The sequence below is a fragment of the Cherax quadricarinatus genome, chromosome 5, assembly GCF_038502225.1.
Source record: "Cherax quadricarinatus isolate ZL_2023a chromosome 5, ASM3850222v1, whole genome shotgun sequence".
NCBI classification, from domain to species: Eukaryota; Metazoa; Arthropoda; class Malacostraca; order Decapoda; family Parastacidae; genus Cherax; species Cherax quadricarinatus.
In genome coordinates this window covers 13,375,803-13,390,411 of record NC_091296.1, presented here as the reverse complement: position 1 = coordinate 13,390,411, position 14,609 = coordinate 13,375,803, and the positions used below count along the sequence as shown (strand labels likewise).

Genomic DNA, 14,609 nt, shown 5'->3' with positions numbered 1-14,609 from the left:
TTTATCGTGAGATGTTTATACTATTTCCTAGTACCGTAGCTCACTTTCAATCAGTTCTTGTTGCACAACAAAATATGGTTTCAGTAAACTCTTGTATAACTTGCTTCAGATATTCCTGAAAATCATGTCCTGTTATGGTAATCCATACTGCAAGAATTTAAACTGTTGTACTAAACCCAAAGAGGATACATAGCATCTTGGGGATGGGAGGTCAGTTTTGATCCTAAGGAGTGAACAAGTTCAGTTCCTTGCACCCAGAGTCCCTTACTAACAAAAAAGGGCCTTCCTTGATGAATGTAATTGATGAGAGATCCAAACTTGGCAGCTGGTCCCTATAACAAGCTTTGTTCAACAATTGTTGCTAAAGGTTTGGCCAATTGAAAGCTTACCTGGTTTTGCATAGTGGTGTTGATCATTGAAATAAGAGCAGTTTCTAAGCATTTTTGTTTAAATTTGTCACCTTCCCTAATAACTAGTTTGGCTTCTGACCATTTTATTCATTGTTTGTGAATTCTTACATTGGATGCAAGCATTGTTTAGTTGCAGTCCTAGCGACTTATGTGTTCATTCATACATATTAGGTCTCTAGTAGTTTCTCCAACATATACTCTACTACATCCTCCACATGGGATTTTATAGACTCCAGCACTTTCTTGATAGTTGCTATTTCTGCTCCTGTGTTTTTAAGTTCCTGTATTGTGGGCAAGATGATGACAATGATGTTGGCCTGTTTTAGTGTTTGTGATATATTCTGCATCATTACTGGTAGGGAAAGATAAGTACTTGTCATTGATACTGGTGGTTTTGTGTACTCAGTATTTTTAGGTTTCCTCTGCAGTTTTAGTAAAGAAGAAATTATCGAACAGGACCATAACACTTCATTGGACCCTGGTGGTTTAGTGCTTAGTTTTGATTATTATAATAACACTTCACTGAACTAGGCCAATATGATTCTCTCAGATAGTACATATGAATTAAAAAAGTTAAAACCTCTGAATGCCAAATCAAACAAACAAAAAAACTATATTTTTTGTGCAGTTTACATGTAATAAAATATTGTTAAGCACAAAAGAAAGTCACTAGCATGCTGTGTATTTCTGGCATGAATCACAAGTTTTCTGCACACTCATGATTATTGCAGTGCAGTAGTGCAACACTAACATTCTGCTGGGCTCCTCATAAGAAGAGTCTTTCATTATTTTCCATTCTATATATTTATACCCCTCAAGGAAGGTTCCCTGATGCTGGTGAGGGGCTCTTGATCTGGAGAATTGGATCTGTGCTCCGGTTCCCTGGAATGAGCCTGAATGCCTTCCATTCCCCCCCACATGCTCTGTATAATCCTACAGGTTTAGAGCTCTCCCTTGATTATAATAATAATGTATATTTATTATCTGTAAATGTTATACAGGCATCCCCTGCTTTACATAGTACACATACTCCAGGCGCATTGTACCAAGCTTCATCAGGACATCAACACTTAATTCCACATAAGAATTATCAGTACATTTTGCAAACCACAAGAGTCACATATAGCAAATGTTAATCATACATACAAAATTACTGATAGAAATAAGTCATCACATAACAAAAAATTTACACAAAACAAATTGAAGGACACCTGCATCATAACACTTACATATTTCCTCTTAAAAATTCAGCAAATGAGTTCTCTCATAATTCCACCGTAAGTGAAATAATAAAGTTGTTTTTACCCGACAGCTTCACTACAAGTACAATCCCAACCTGGTCGAGGAGGAGGATCAGGAGCTGGCTGAGCACTTGCACCGTCGTCACCTTAATGCTCGTAGGATGAGTCGTCTGGCAACATCGTCTCGTGCTCCACCTTATGATTATCAACGGCAGTTCACACCAGTAGATCCCACAACAGGTGAGTGGAAGCAAGCACTGAGAACAAGAATAATTATGGTGACTTCTGTTAAAGAATGCAGGACAGTAGACACAGTATTTTCACTTTTAATATCATTCATGTTTTTATTTTTAATACACAGCACTACTTACACTGTACTATTCACTGATCTACCCCTACCTCACCTGTGCTATTTGTGCCTGGGGATCCACAATGACAAATCACCTAAAGCCAATAATAACCCAAGAAAAAGCTGCGGTGCGAATGATCACTCCCAGACGATTCACCATCCCCCCAATGAAAAGCAGGGGCACCACTAGCACGATAATGTTGTGGGGGTTCGGTGATTGGATTTAGGTAATAAATATACACGTTGGATGTCTTGGTAGCGTACGTATATTAAAATGTTAAGGAGTAGCACTCAGAGCCTTGACCTCTGTCTTGGTTCAGCTGCCTTGACTCACTAAGTACTGCCTGGGCACTGCAGTTCAGATGAGTGGGCATGATGATAACGGATACTATTGATAGGGGGATTTACTATAGACCCCCCGGCTGTTTTCAAGAAAGTGCTGAAAAGGCACCTAAAGTCAGTACCTGACCAGCCAGGCTGTGGTTCGTACATTGGGTTGTGTGCGGCCAACAGTAACAGCCTGGTTGATCAGGCCTTGATCTACCACGAGGCCTGGTCACAGACCAGGCCACGGGGGCGTTGACACCCGAAACCTTCTCCCAGGTATACTCCAAGTATACAATCCACAGCAAGACAACACTCCCCCCTCCTCCCCCTCCCCCTCCCCCACACACTTTTCAAAGATTTAAGCCTACTCACTATACAAAACATTCACTTGTACTATTGTGGCACCTACACATACAGAACAATCAATTTTAATATATCCTGACCTGAAGCACTTGACAGTAGCAATAGGACCCATGGACACAATACAAAAACCTCTGACATTCTTTGTGTCAGGCTAAATCTTTTCAAAAACTCAATGTTCATAAAAGGACCCAAAATCTGGAACACTCGGTCAGAAATCTCCAGAACCAGTGGCTCAGCTACCATTTTTAAAACTACAAGTAGAAAACACCTTATCTCCTTAACCTGTCCTAGCCTATCATAAATATGTAAAAACTATACGTGCATTTACTCAATATCATGAACTTAGTTAAAACATTATAACCAATATATACTTACTTTTAATATCTGTAATCCTCTCAGATGTTGATCATTCCATTGTGTCCACCTTAGTTTAATAATCAACATTGTAATTCTTCTCTACCAGACTTATTAAAGCCATATAGCATGAACTAATAGAATATTAAATTTTCTTGTAGTCATTGTAACTCACCTAATGACCATATGTACAATTACTGCACTGTTATTCCCTAATTACTCTTAAGTTTGCCTGAAATGCTCTGCATATAAAGGGGCTTTTGGCATGTACACCCAGTTGTTATTCTCCTTTGTACAAACATTTCTTCTTGTTTCAACAAACTGCCCATATCCCACTGAAGCAGGGTGCCCCCCCCCCCCAAAAAAAAAAAAAATCTTTTTTTTTTTTAACTTTAGTAATGTATACAGAAGAAAGGGTTACTAGCCCCTTGCTTCCGGCATGTTAATTGCCTCTTACAACATGCAAGGCTTACAGAGGAAGAATTCTGTTCCACTTCTCCATGGAGATAAGAGGAAATAGAGAACAAGAACTATTAAGTAAAATAGAAGTAAACCCAGATGAGTATATAAATTGTGTGTGTGTGTGTATGCATATGTAATGTCACCAAAGTGTAAGTAGAAGTAGCAAGATATATCTGTCATCTGAAATTGTTTTTTAAATATACTTGTTCAGTTTCAGCAATCATTGCCTCAACTTAAATAGTGTAATTTTACTTTTTGCATACTACAGTACTTAATGTGTGTGGTAGATATTGCAATAGTGATGGTAAGGAAATAAAAAAAAATGTTTTGCACTTTCTCCATGGGGAAGTGGAACAGAATTCTTCCTCTATAAGCCATGCATGTTGTAAGAGTGAACATCGAAATGGTATAAAATACCGACAAGTTGTTAGGTAAGACACATATGCAACAGTTAGGTATCTTTATTTCGAAACGTTTCGCCTACACAGTAGGCTTCTTCAGTCGAGTACAGAAAGTAGGCAGGAGCAGTAGAGATTTGAAGATGATGTAATCAGTCCATCACCCTTGAAGTCGTAGATTTGAGGTTGTCAGTCCCTCAGCCTGTACTCGACTGAAGAAGCCTACTGTGTAGGCGAAACGTTTCAAAATAAAGATACCTTACTGTTGCATATGTGTCTTACCTAACAACTTGTCGGTATTTTATACCATTTCGATGTTCACTCTGTCAGACACTGCAACACATTGGTATCTTGGTACAGAACAAAACTACTTGGACAACTTCTAGTGAGAATGAATGGATTTGAGAGGGACCTGACCTCTCAGTGGCTACATTCTCACTTCTACTACTCTGCACCTCTCCTTCCAACAGTATTTAAGTCTCAACACTGTCGCTTGATCTTCAGTTAGTTCCAGACTTTGGAACAGAACTTCTCCAGGCCGAGGGACTGACAACCTCAAATCTACGACTTCAAGGGTGATGGACTGATTACATCGTCTTCAAATCTCTACTGCTCCTGCCTACTTTCTGTACTCGACTGAAGAAGCCTACTGTGTAGGCAAAACATTTCGAAATAAAGATACCTAACTGTTGCATATGTGTCTTACCTAACAACATGTTGTAAGAGGTGACTAAAATGCTGGGAGCAAGAGCCTAGTAACCCCATCTCTTGTATATATTACAAAAGTTTAAAAGAGAAACTTTCATTTTTCTTTTTTTGTGCCACCCTGCTTAGGTGGGATACAGCCAGTTTGTTGAAAAAATGTTTTGCACTTAAAACAGGTGCAAAATACTGTCTAGATTGTTGTTTATATGAATGTTAGACGAGGGTTTTATAATTTATCACTTCATATAGGTAATGAAATATAGTTAGGATATTATTATAATCCGGCTAACCGGTTTCCCTGAATCCCTTCATAGGAAGGGATTCAGGGGAAACCGATTAGCTGGACTTGAGTCCTGGAGGTCAGAAGTACAGTGCCTGCACTCTGAAGGAGGGGGGGTTGATATGTTGCAGTTTTTGAACTGCAACATAGGCATGCCTCTGGCAAGACAGTGATGGAGTGAATGGTGATGAAAGTGTTTCTTCTTTTTTGGGTCACCCTGCCTCAGTGGGAAATGGTAAATATGTTAATAAATTTATATAATTACTATAGTGAAACCCTTTAATTATGTGCAGTGCTTCAAACAAGACTTTGGGCCATCACTAATCATGCAATCAGTTATCCAGTTCCATCAGTAATCCGGTACTAATTTCAGCTAGCATAATATCAAATTTCATCATTATAGTTACTCAAGAAATTGTGCGGATGGTTGTAAATCCACAGCAGCAAGCCAGTGGAGGAGAAAGCAGTGATGAAAATGAGGAAGATGTAGCAGAAAGAGTCTATTGATAGGTTAATTAAGTGTATTCTAACCTAACCACTCTGTAATCCGACAAACTCACTAATCCAGCACACTACAGGTCCCAGTGATGCCGGATTAGTGATGACTGACCTGTAGTACCGTAGAGTTTGCATATTTATTAGAGGTTTTCCCTCATTGTGTAGGCTCACTTTATGCAAATTTGCCATTATGCAGTGTCCCATCTCTATTATTAGTAATTGTGTTTAAGTCCTGGGGGTAGAAGTACAGTACCTGCACTCTCAAGAGGAGGAATGAGGATGTTGCAGTTCAGAGGGCCATCTCAACTGTGATGTCATTGCAATTCTGGCAAGACAACAATTGAATGAATGATGGTGAAAGAGTTTTCCTTCTTTTAGGGTCTGCTTACCTCAATGGGAGATGACAAGTGTGTTTAAAAAATTTTTATTGGTTAACTAATATGAACCTATCATGAACATCTTACAATTTTGCAGATCTAGACTTACAAGATGGTGTAGCGGAGCTGGTGGAACGCCACTTTGCTCGACGCAGAACTATGTCAACCCTGCGTCGTGGTGCACCCCTGCAAACCTGCTATTCCTCCCCTGGACCAGGTGCAGATTACCCCGTGTCAATGCAGATTCTTCAAGCACTACAAGAAGCTGCTGAACCATGTTCTAGTCTTCCAGACATGAGAACCCAAGCTGATGCAACAGAGGAACCATCACACATGAGACCTCCTTCAGTTTTCTCAGATCCTGGTAGGAGTGTGGCTACTGAAGAACTGATCAAAGAAATAGAATTAGAAAGTATAGAGCCTGCTAGTTTGACTGACAACACTGAGAACAGCAGAAGTGAAGAGGAAGCACTTCTGGCCTCCATTACTGAGGTGGATTCAAGTGCTCCAAATGCTGAGACTGAGGGGAAAGAGTAGATAAATCTTAAATTTCGTTAGAAACACAAGATAACTCATAGTATTGTACAGAAAAAGAAACTTCAGTGTTGTGTGTGTATACTCGCCTATATATATGCTAGCAGGGGTTGATTCGTAAGTCCTGGCATGTGCGCACACGTGTATGCATGTGTGTGTGTGTGTGTGTGTGTGTGTGTGCACGTGCATGCGTGCTCACCTATTTGTGGTTTCAGGGACCACCTCTTTGCTAGTCGCTACTAGGTCTACTCCTTCCCTGCTCCAAGAGCCTTATCATACCTGCCTCCACTACTTCACTCTCCAGGTTGTTCCACTTCCTGACAACTCTAAAGCTGAAGAAATGCTTCCTAACAATCCTGTCTGACTTATCTGATTTTTTAACTTCCAGTTGTGTCTCCTTATTCTTTTGTTCCATCTCTGAAACATCCTTGCCCTGTCCACCTTGTCAATTCCTCTCCGTATTTTATACCTTGTTAGAATGTCTTTCCCTGTCCCTCCTATCTCCCAATGTCGTCAGGTTGAGTTCCCTTAACCTCTCCTCATAGGACATACCCTTTAGCTCCAGGACTAGTCTTGTTGCAAACTTTTACACTTTCTCCATTTTCTTGACTTGTTTGACCAGGTGTGGGTTCCATACTGGTGCTGCATACTCCAGTATGGGCCTGACATACGTGGTGTACAGTGGCGTGAATGACTTCTTACTTGTATGTCAAAATGCTATTCTTAGGTTTACCAGACACCCATATGCTGCAGCGCTTATTTGGTTGATGTTCGCCTCAGGAGATGTGCTCGGTTTGTTATGATGCTCACACCAAGATCCTTTCCCTTGAGTGAGGTTTGCAGCCTCTGATGATCCCTAGATTGTACCCCACCTCTGGTCTTCTTTGTCCTTCCCAGGCTTCATGACTTTGCACTTGGTGGGTTTAAATTCTAGGAGCCATTTACCAGACAAGGCTTGCAACCTGTCCAGATCCCCTTGCAATCTTACCTGAGCCTTGTCCACTTACATTCCTCTCCTCATTAGTTCCATATTATCTGCAAGTAGGGACACCTAGTTGTGGTTGCAGGGGTTGAGTCACAGCTCCTGGCCCTGCCTCTTCACTGGTCATTACTAGATCACACTTCCTGCTCCACAAGCATTATCATACCTCTTCTTAAGGCTATGTATGGATCCTGACTCCACTACATCATTTCCCCAGACTATTCCACTTCCTGACAACTCTGTGACTGAAGAAATACATACTTCTAACATCCCTGTGATTCATCTGAGTCTTCAACTTCCAACTGTGATTCCTTGTTGCTGTCTCCCGTCTTTGGAACGTCTTGTCTCTGTCCACCTTGCCAATTCCTCTCACTATTGTATATGTCATTATCATATCCTCCCTTTCTCTCCTCTCCTTCAGTGTAGTCAAGTCGACTTTTTTTTTTTTTTTTGTGTGTGTGTGTGTGTGTGTGTGTTTTCACCCATTTGTGGTTGCAGGGGATAAGTCACAGCTCCTGGCCCTGCCTCTTCATTGATCATTGCTAGGTCCACTTTCCCTGCTGTTTGTGTCACTTTATGTAAATCGTCGTCTTTCAAGAAATCAGCCGTTTCCCACCTAGGCAGAGTGGCCCAAAAAGAAAACAAAAGTTTCTTTTTTTTAACTTTAGTAATGTATACAGGAGAAGGGGTTACTAGCCCCTTGCTCCTGGCTTGTTAGTTGCCTCTTATGACATGCATGGCTTACGGGGGAAGAATTTTGTTCCACTTCTGTAGTACTTTTTAACACTTGTACAGTGGACCCCCGACTTGCAATATTAATTCGTTCCAGAAGGCTGTTCGGGTGCCATTACCAAACGACTTTGCTCCCATAAGAAATATTGTAAATTAGATTAGTCCGTTTCAGACCCCCAAAAATACACTTACATAATTGTTCGACTTGAGAGCTGATCATAAGTTGGGGTGTGAAGGCTTACTCATTACTCAGCCCTGTAACAACTTCAGACAGTATTACCAAGGCTGGCTCCTACTCAGGAAAATTAATGAATAGAAAAAGAAATAATAATTCACAAAGATAAACACTTTATTATTTATTAATGGAAAGATAAAACATTGAAATATGAAGGTGTATCTTACTTGAAAGAAAAATGAAATGGAAAAATGACATTTGAATTCAATGCTAATATGTACAGTTATACTGGGGTGTCTGGTTGAGGTTGACACTGTCTTGTAGAAATTGTAGCCGTTGCTGATGCTGTGGGGGGGGGTGTCACAGGTGTTGAGTGACAACCCAACGACTAGTTCTTCACAGAGTCTATAGCCTTGAATAGTTAGTCCAAATGACAGGAACGCAGGTTCTTTACCACTGCAAAGATGAGGGGTAGTGTCCTGTACAATTAATCAGGTAGGTAGATCATGAAGTGACGTCCCAGGACCGGTTTCAGTCTGTCTCCTTCAACACTTCTCGTTGGTTGGCAGGTGACCCGATGTGTCATTCCAAGCTGGAAAGAGAGACAGGTTACCCACTGCTTAATAAATCACTCTCCATGATAAGTGTAAGATACTTAAAAAAAGGTGGTGATTATCTAAAAGTCTCATGTGGAGCTTAAAACTGAAAGGGCTAAGTTTATTATTGGTCAAAAGTGAAGCTTTCAACCAATATCCACTAGAATAGGAGCAGAGGCTTTTACTTACAGTTGTGCTGTGAGTTGAGTGATTACTGTTTGGCCGGAGCCCCACACGTCACCTTTTGGGGTGGGGAGAAAGGGGGGGAGGGGATAGCGGGAGCTAGACTGACCCTACCTTAACAAGCAGCCGGCAATCGTTACCATATACTCGCTCGCTACTCCTATCTGTTGAACTTTTCCCTCACACGGGGGTCCACTGTATAACTCTTATATTACTTGAAATATACTGTAATATTGTAACTAATTTTTACATATAAAAAAAATTTGGATAAATAAGATGATTTTATATACATGACACACACTTTCAAGGCAAAGTATGACTCTAAATGTAGAATATTTCTCATACATATTATCTGTATACACTACTAATCTTTTTTCTACAATTACTTCTTCTTTCTTTCAACACACCAGCCGTATCCCACCGAGGCAGGGTGGCCCAAAAAGAAAAAAGAAAGTTTCTCCTTTCAAATTTAGTAATATATACAGGAGAAGGGGTTACTAGCCCACTTGCTCCCGGCATTTCAGTCGCCTCTTACGACATGCATGGCTTATGGAGGAAGAATTCTGTTCCACTTCCCCGTGGAGATAAGAGGAAATAAACAAGAACAAGAACTAGAAAGAAAATAGCAGAAAACCCAGAGGGGTGTGTATATATATGCTTGTACATGTATGTGTAGTGTGACCTAAGTGTAAGTAGAAGTAGCAAAACGTACCTGAAATCTTGCATGTTTATGAGACAGACAAAAGACACCAGCAATCCTACCATCATGTAAAACAATTACAGGCTTTCGTTTTACATTCACTTGGCAGAACGGTAGTACCTCCCTGGGCGGTTGCTGTCTACCAACCTACTACCTAGGTTATACAATTACATATATTTATATTGCATCTTTGCTCAGATTGTGTGTGTGTATGTGTATGCACATATGTATATATATTTTTTTCAACACATCGGCCATCTCCCACCAAGGCAGAAGAGGAAGAAACACTTCATCATTCAACACTTTCACCATCAATCACACATAATCACTGTCTTTGCAGAGGCACCCAGACATGACAGTTCAGATGTCACTCCAAATAGCCAATATCCCAAACCTCTCCTTTAAAGTGTAGGCACTGCACTTTAAAGAAGAAAGTTTAGGATATTGGCTCAGTCCAGCTAACTGGTTTTCCTGAATCCCATAACAAAATATTACCCTGCTCACACTCCAGAAGCTTGTCAAGTACCAAAAACCATTTGTCTCCATTCACTCCTATCTAACATGCTTACACATGCCCCTTGCACACAAAACCTCTTTTACCCCTTTCCTGCATTCTTTCCTATGACAACCCCAACCCCTACCCCTTCCCTCCTCTACAGATTTATACACCCTCCAAGTCATTCTATTTTTCTCCATCCTCTCTATATGACCAGATCACCTCAATAACCCCTTTTCCGCCTTCTTGAATAATACTTTTTGTAACTCTGCATTGCCTCCTAATTTCCACACTACGAATTCTCTGCATAATATTTACACCACACATTGCCTTTAGACACGACATCTCCACTGGCTCCAGCCTCCTCCTCACTGAAGCATTTACAACCCATGCTTCACACCTGTGGGTTTAGCGCTTCTTTTTGATTATAATAATAAAAATAATAATTCACACCTGTGAAAATGTGTGTGGTCTTCCTTCTTGTGAGGTGCTCACCTTAGCCAGTACTATTGACACAGACCATGAGATTAGTCATTTCAGTCTCACAAGTGGCTTTTAGAACACATTTCCATATGTAAATTTACCTTGCAAGAAATTCCTGTCTACATGCACAAAAGAGTGACTTACTTGGAGATGGAGAATATGCTACTAGAAATCCCCTGATTCTACCCAAGCAAACCTAGATACCTCTGGTCCCCCTCTGCATGTGCAGTGAAGGACTTATTCCTGCAAGTATTCAGATGGTATTAGTATCCCCAGCCTGCACCTTAAGGATCCCTGAATTCAATAGGTATTTCCTAATAAATATTAAGCAGTCAGTGAGACACTAGCTTCTGAACTAATACTGAAGGGGAGTTGCCCTGCAATCTAAATTACTGGATCATGGGGCATTCGCCCACTTATAACCACAGTTCAAATAACTCGCATTTCTCAGAATACTGCTGGCCAACCATACTAAAAGAAATGAAAGGTATTGTCTTACTACGGGGCCTGGGTAGAGACGAAATTCTACAGTACTTTGGGATGCCTCTAGGTGAAGTCCAGGCTGGTATTTTGAAGACACGTGGGGCTCTGAGCTGTAGCTACCACCTTTCTATGTACATGTAGCATCTCACTTTTCCCTACCCCCCTGGGAAGTTCCAGCTGTTCGAGTCTGTTCTTTCTCTCTCCCTTGCTCGAAAGCCCAACTGTCTACGGTCGCTTCCCGCTCTCTTTTTCTTGACCACTTTCACTCTCATTCTCATGCCATTGCTGTGTACACAGATGGCTCTAGGTCTTCTGACGGCGTAGGATTCACAGCAGTGTTTCTGGACAGCATCGTACAAGGGCATTTACTATCTTCGGCTAGTATTTTTACTGCTGAATTGTATGCCATCCTTACAGCACTTATCCGTATTGCATCTATGCCTGTGTCATCATTTGTAGTTGTCTCAGACTCCCTTAGTGCTTTACAGGCTATACAGAAATTTGATACACCTCATCCCTTAGTCCTCCGTATCCAACTTTGGCTACGCCGCATCTTTACCAAGCATAAAGATATTGTTTTTTGTTGGGTCCCTGGTCATGTTGACGTACAGGGCAATGAACAGGCAGACACTGCTGCGCGGTCAGCAGTACATGACCTACCAGTTTCATGTAGAGATATTCCATTTACGGACTATTTTGCTGCAATATCTGCCCAACTTCACACCCGTTGGCAACAACGTTGGTCTACTATGCTCGGCAATAAACTTCAATCTATTAAACCGAGTATAGGTTACTGGCCGTCTTCTTATCACCAGTGTCGAGGTTGGGAGACTACTCTCTCCCGTCTTCGCATTGACCATACTCGTCTTACTCATGGATATCTCATGGAGAGGCGCCCTGCTCCTCTCTGTGAGAATTGCCAAGTTCCATTATCAGTCAGCCACATTCTGTTGGACTGCCCACTTTATCAACGAGCACGCAGAATTTACCTCCGTCGTCGTCTTCGCTCTGCTGCTCTCTCTTTACCTTCCCTTCTCGCTGATGGACCCACCTTTCATCCAGACTCTCTCATTGACTTTTTGACAACAACTGACTTACTTCACAAATTCTGATACCTTCAGCCCTTTCTACTTCAATCTCTTGCTACCCTCTACCCCCGTACTATCCCCTGCCCCGCTGTTTTCTGTAACCTACTGATCATCCCTCCTCCCTTCTGCCATCCAATACCCTCGCTTCCTTCCCTACCCTGCAGCGCTGTATAGCCCTTGTGGCTTAGCGCTTCTTTTTGATTATAATAATAATCTGAGCTGTAGCTCTCGCGACCCTTTTGTCACCAGGGTGTCTTGTCCTAGAAGGGCGAGCTAGCATCTGTTCAATCCTGTCTTGCCTCCATTCAAGCATGGGGTTGCTAGGCTTCGCAATTCATCTAGTCTTCTTACTTGATACAACCTAATACTAACCTTCATTAAGGTTTAAGGCTACCTATATTAAGATCTAAGGATACCTTATTAATTCTAATATTAGTTACTAACAGTTTATACCTTCCTGAAACCTCAAAGTGTAAATTTACCAAATAGTATGTGTAAACTCTCCATCTCCACCATTTGTTTGTTAGGGTGGATGCTAAGGGCTCTTAAAGCTTATTTACAAGTGGATCCAGTCAGTGGAATTTTTTGGACTAAATATGTTTCCACAACACCCATATAATAGTGTTGGTACCACTGTACTCATACATTCCTTTCTTTCCCTCCATGGATAATATTCAGACACTTCAGTGCACCACTCACGTTTTTTCTTTCATCAGTTCTATGGTTAACCTCGTCCTTCATAAACCCATCTGCTGACAAATCTACTCCCAAATATCTGAACACATTAATTTCTTCCACACTCCCTCCCTCCAGTGTAATATCCAATTTTTCTTTACCTAACTCATTTGATAACCCTCATCACCTTACTTTTATCTATGTTCACCTTCAACTTTCTTTACACACCCTCCCAAACTTTTCCACTAATTTTTGCAACTTCTCATTAGAATCTCCCAAAAGCACAGTATCATCAGCAAAAAAAGTAACTGTGTCAACTCCCATTTTGTACGTACATGTTTGATTCCCCGTAATTTAACCCCCCCCCCCTCCCCAACACCCTAACATTTGCTTTTTACAGCTCCATCTATAAATATGTTAAACAAGTGTGTGTGTGTGTGTGTGTGTGTGTGTGTGTGTGTGTGTGTGTGTGTGTGTGTGTGTGTGTGTGTGTGTGTGTGTGTGTGTGTGTGTATATATATATATATATATATATATATATATATATATATATATATATATATATATATATAATGTAGATGTGTGCATGTGTGTGTGTCATGCCAAATTGGTAAAACTGATCAATTAGCAAGAACTCGTTTAAAATTAAGTCCTTTCTAAAATTTTCTCTTATGCAGTGGACCCCTGGTTAACGATATTTTTTCACTCCAGAAGTATGTTCAGGTGCCAGTACTGACCGAATTTGTTCCCATAAGGAATATTGTGAAGTAGATTAGTCCATTTCAGACCCCCAAACATACACGTACAAACGCACTTACATAAATACACTTACATAATTGGTCGCATTCGGAGGTGATCGTTATGCGGGGGTCCACTGTACATTTAAAAATATTTTTTCATCTACGTATATTAATGTAAAAATTAATAAATTTGTACCAAAAGAACTTTAGACAACTTACCTAACCTTATTATAACAAGTGCAATTTAATTTAGCCTAATCCAACTACAGTAGGGCCCTGCTTTATTGCATTTCGCCTTACGGCATTCCACTAATACAGCGATTTCAAATTATGGCCAAAACTCGCAATATGGCTCCCTCTCTAATACAGCATGCACCACCCGGTTTGTTTACATTCTCCGTGACCACCGCGTCTCTTCATCATGTTTGGAAACTTTCCAAAATTTCAAGTGTTTTAAAGTTAATCCATATTTTATATATACAGCCTCTCCTCACTTAACGACGGAGTTCTGTTCTAAGACCACGTCGCTAAACGAATTCATCGCTAAGTGAGGCACATACTATAATGGTAGTCGGTTTGTGTCAACCATCTTTGATATTGTTTTAATGTCACCTTTGCACCATTTATAACATTTCTGGTATATTTTTAAATGTTTATACAGTAGTGTACTGCATATTGAAATATGTAAACAGAATACTAGAGGAAATCAACTCTAATATACATTATTTAGATATAAATATTGGTCAGAGTCCGTCGTAAGTCCAAGGCGTTGGTAAACGAGTACGTCGCTAAGTGAGGAGAGGCTGTACTCTCATAGTTATACAGTGGACCCTCGACTAACGCTATTAATCCGTTCCAGAGAGCTCATCGTTAGTCAAAATTATCGTTAGTCAAGTTAATTTTCCCCATAAGAAATAATGGAAATCAAATTAATCCATGCAGGACACCCCAAAGTATGAAAAAAAAATTGTTTTTACC

General features: G+C 40.6%; 1 protein-coding gene across 1 annotated transcript in view; it reads left to right on the top strand.

The window, feature by feature from the left end:
- The window catches only part of LOC128684683 (Na(+)/H(+) exchanger beta), a 270,795-nt gene extending 256,960 nt beyond the window's left edge, over positions 1–13,835 (top strand). Inside the window, exons 21-22 of the mRNA XM_070100239.1 lie at positions 1,723–1,891; positions 5,862–13,835. Of these exons, the coding sequence (XP_069956340.1) occupies positions 1,723–1,891; positions 5,862–6,301 (609 nt within the window). The 3' untranslated portion in view covers positions 6,302–13,835. The remainder of the gene's footprint in view (positions 1–1,722; positions 1,892–5,861) is intronic.
- The last annotated feature ends 774 nt before the right edge of the window (positions 13,836–14,609 follow it).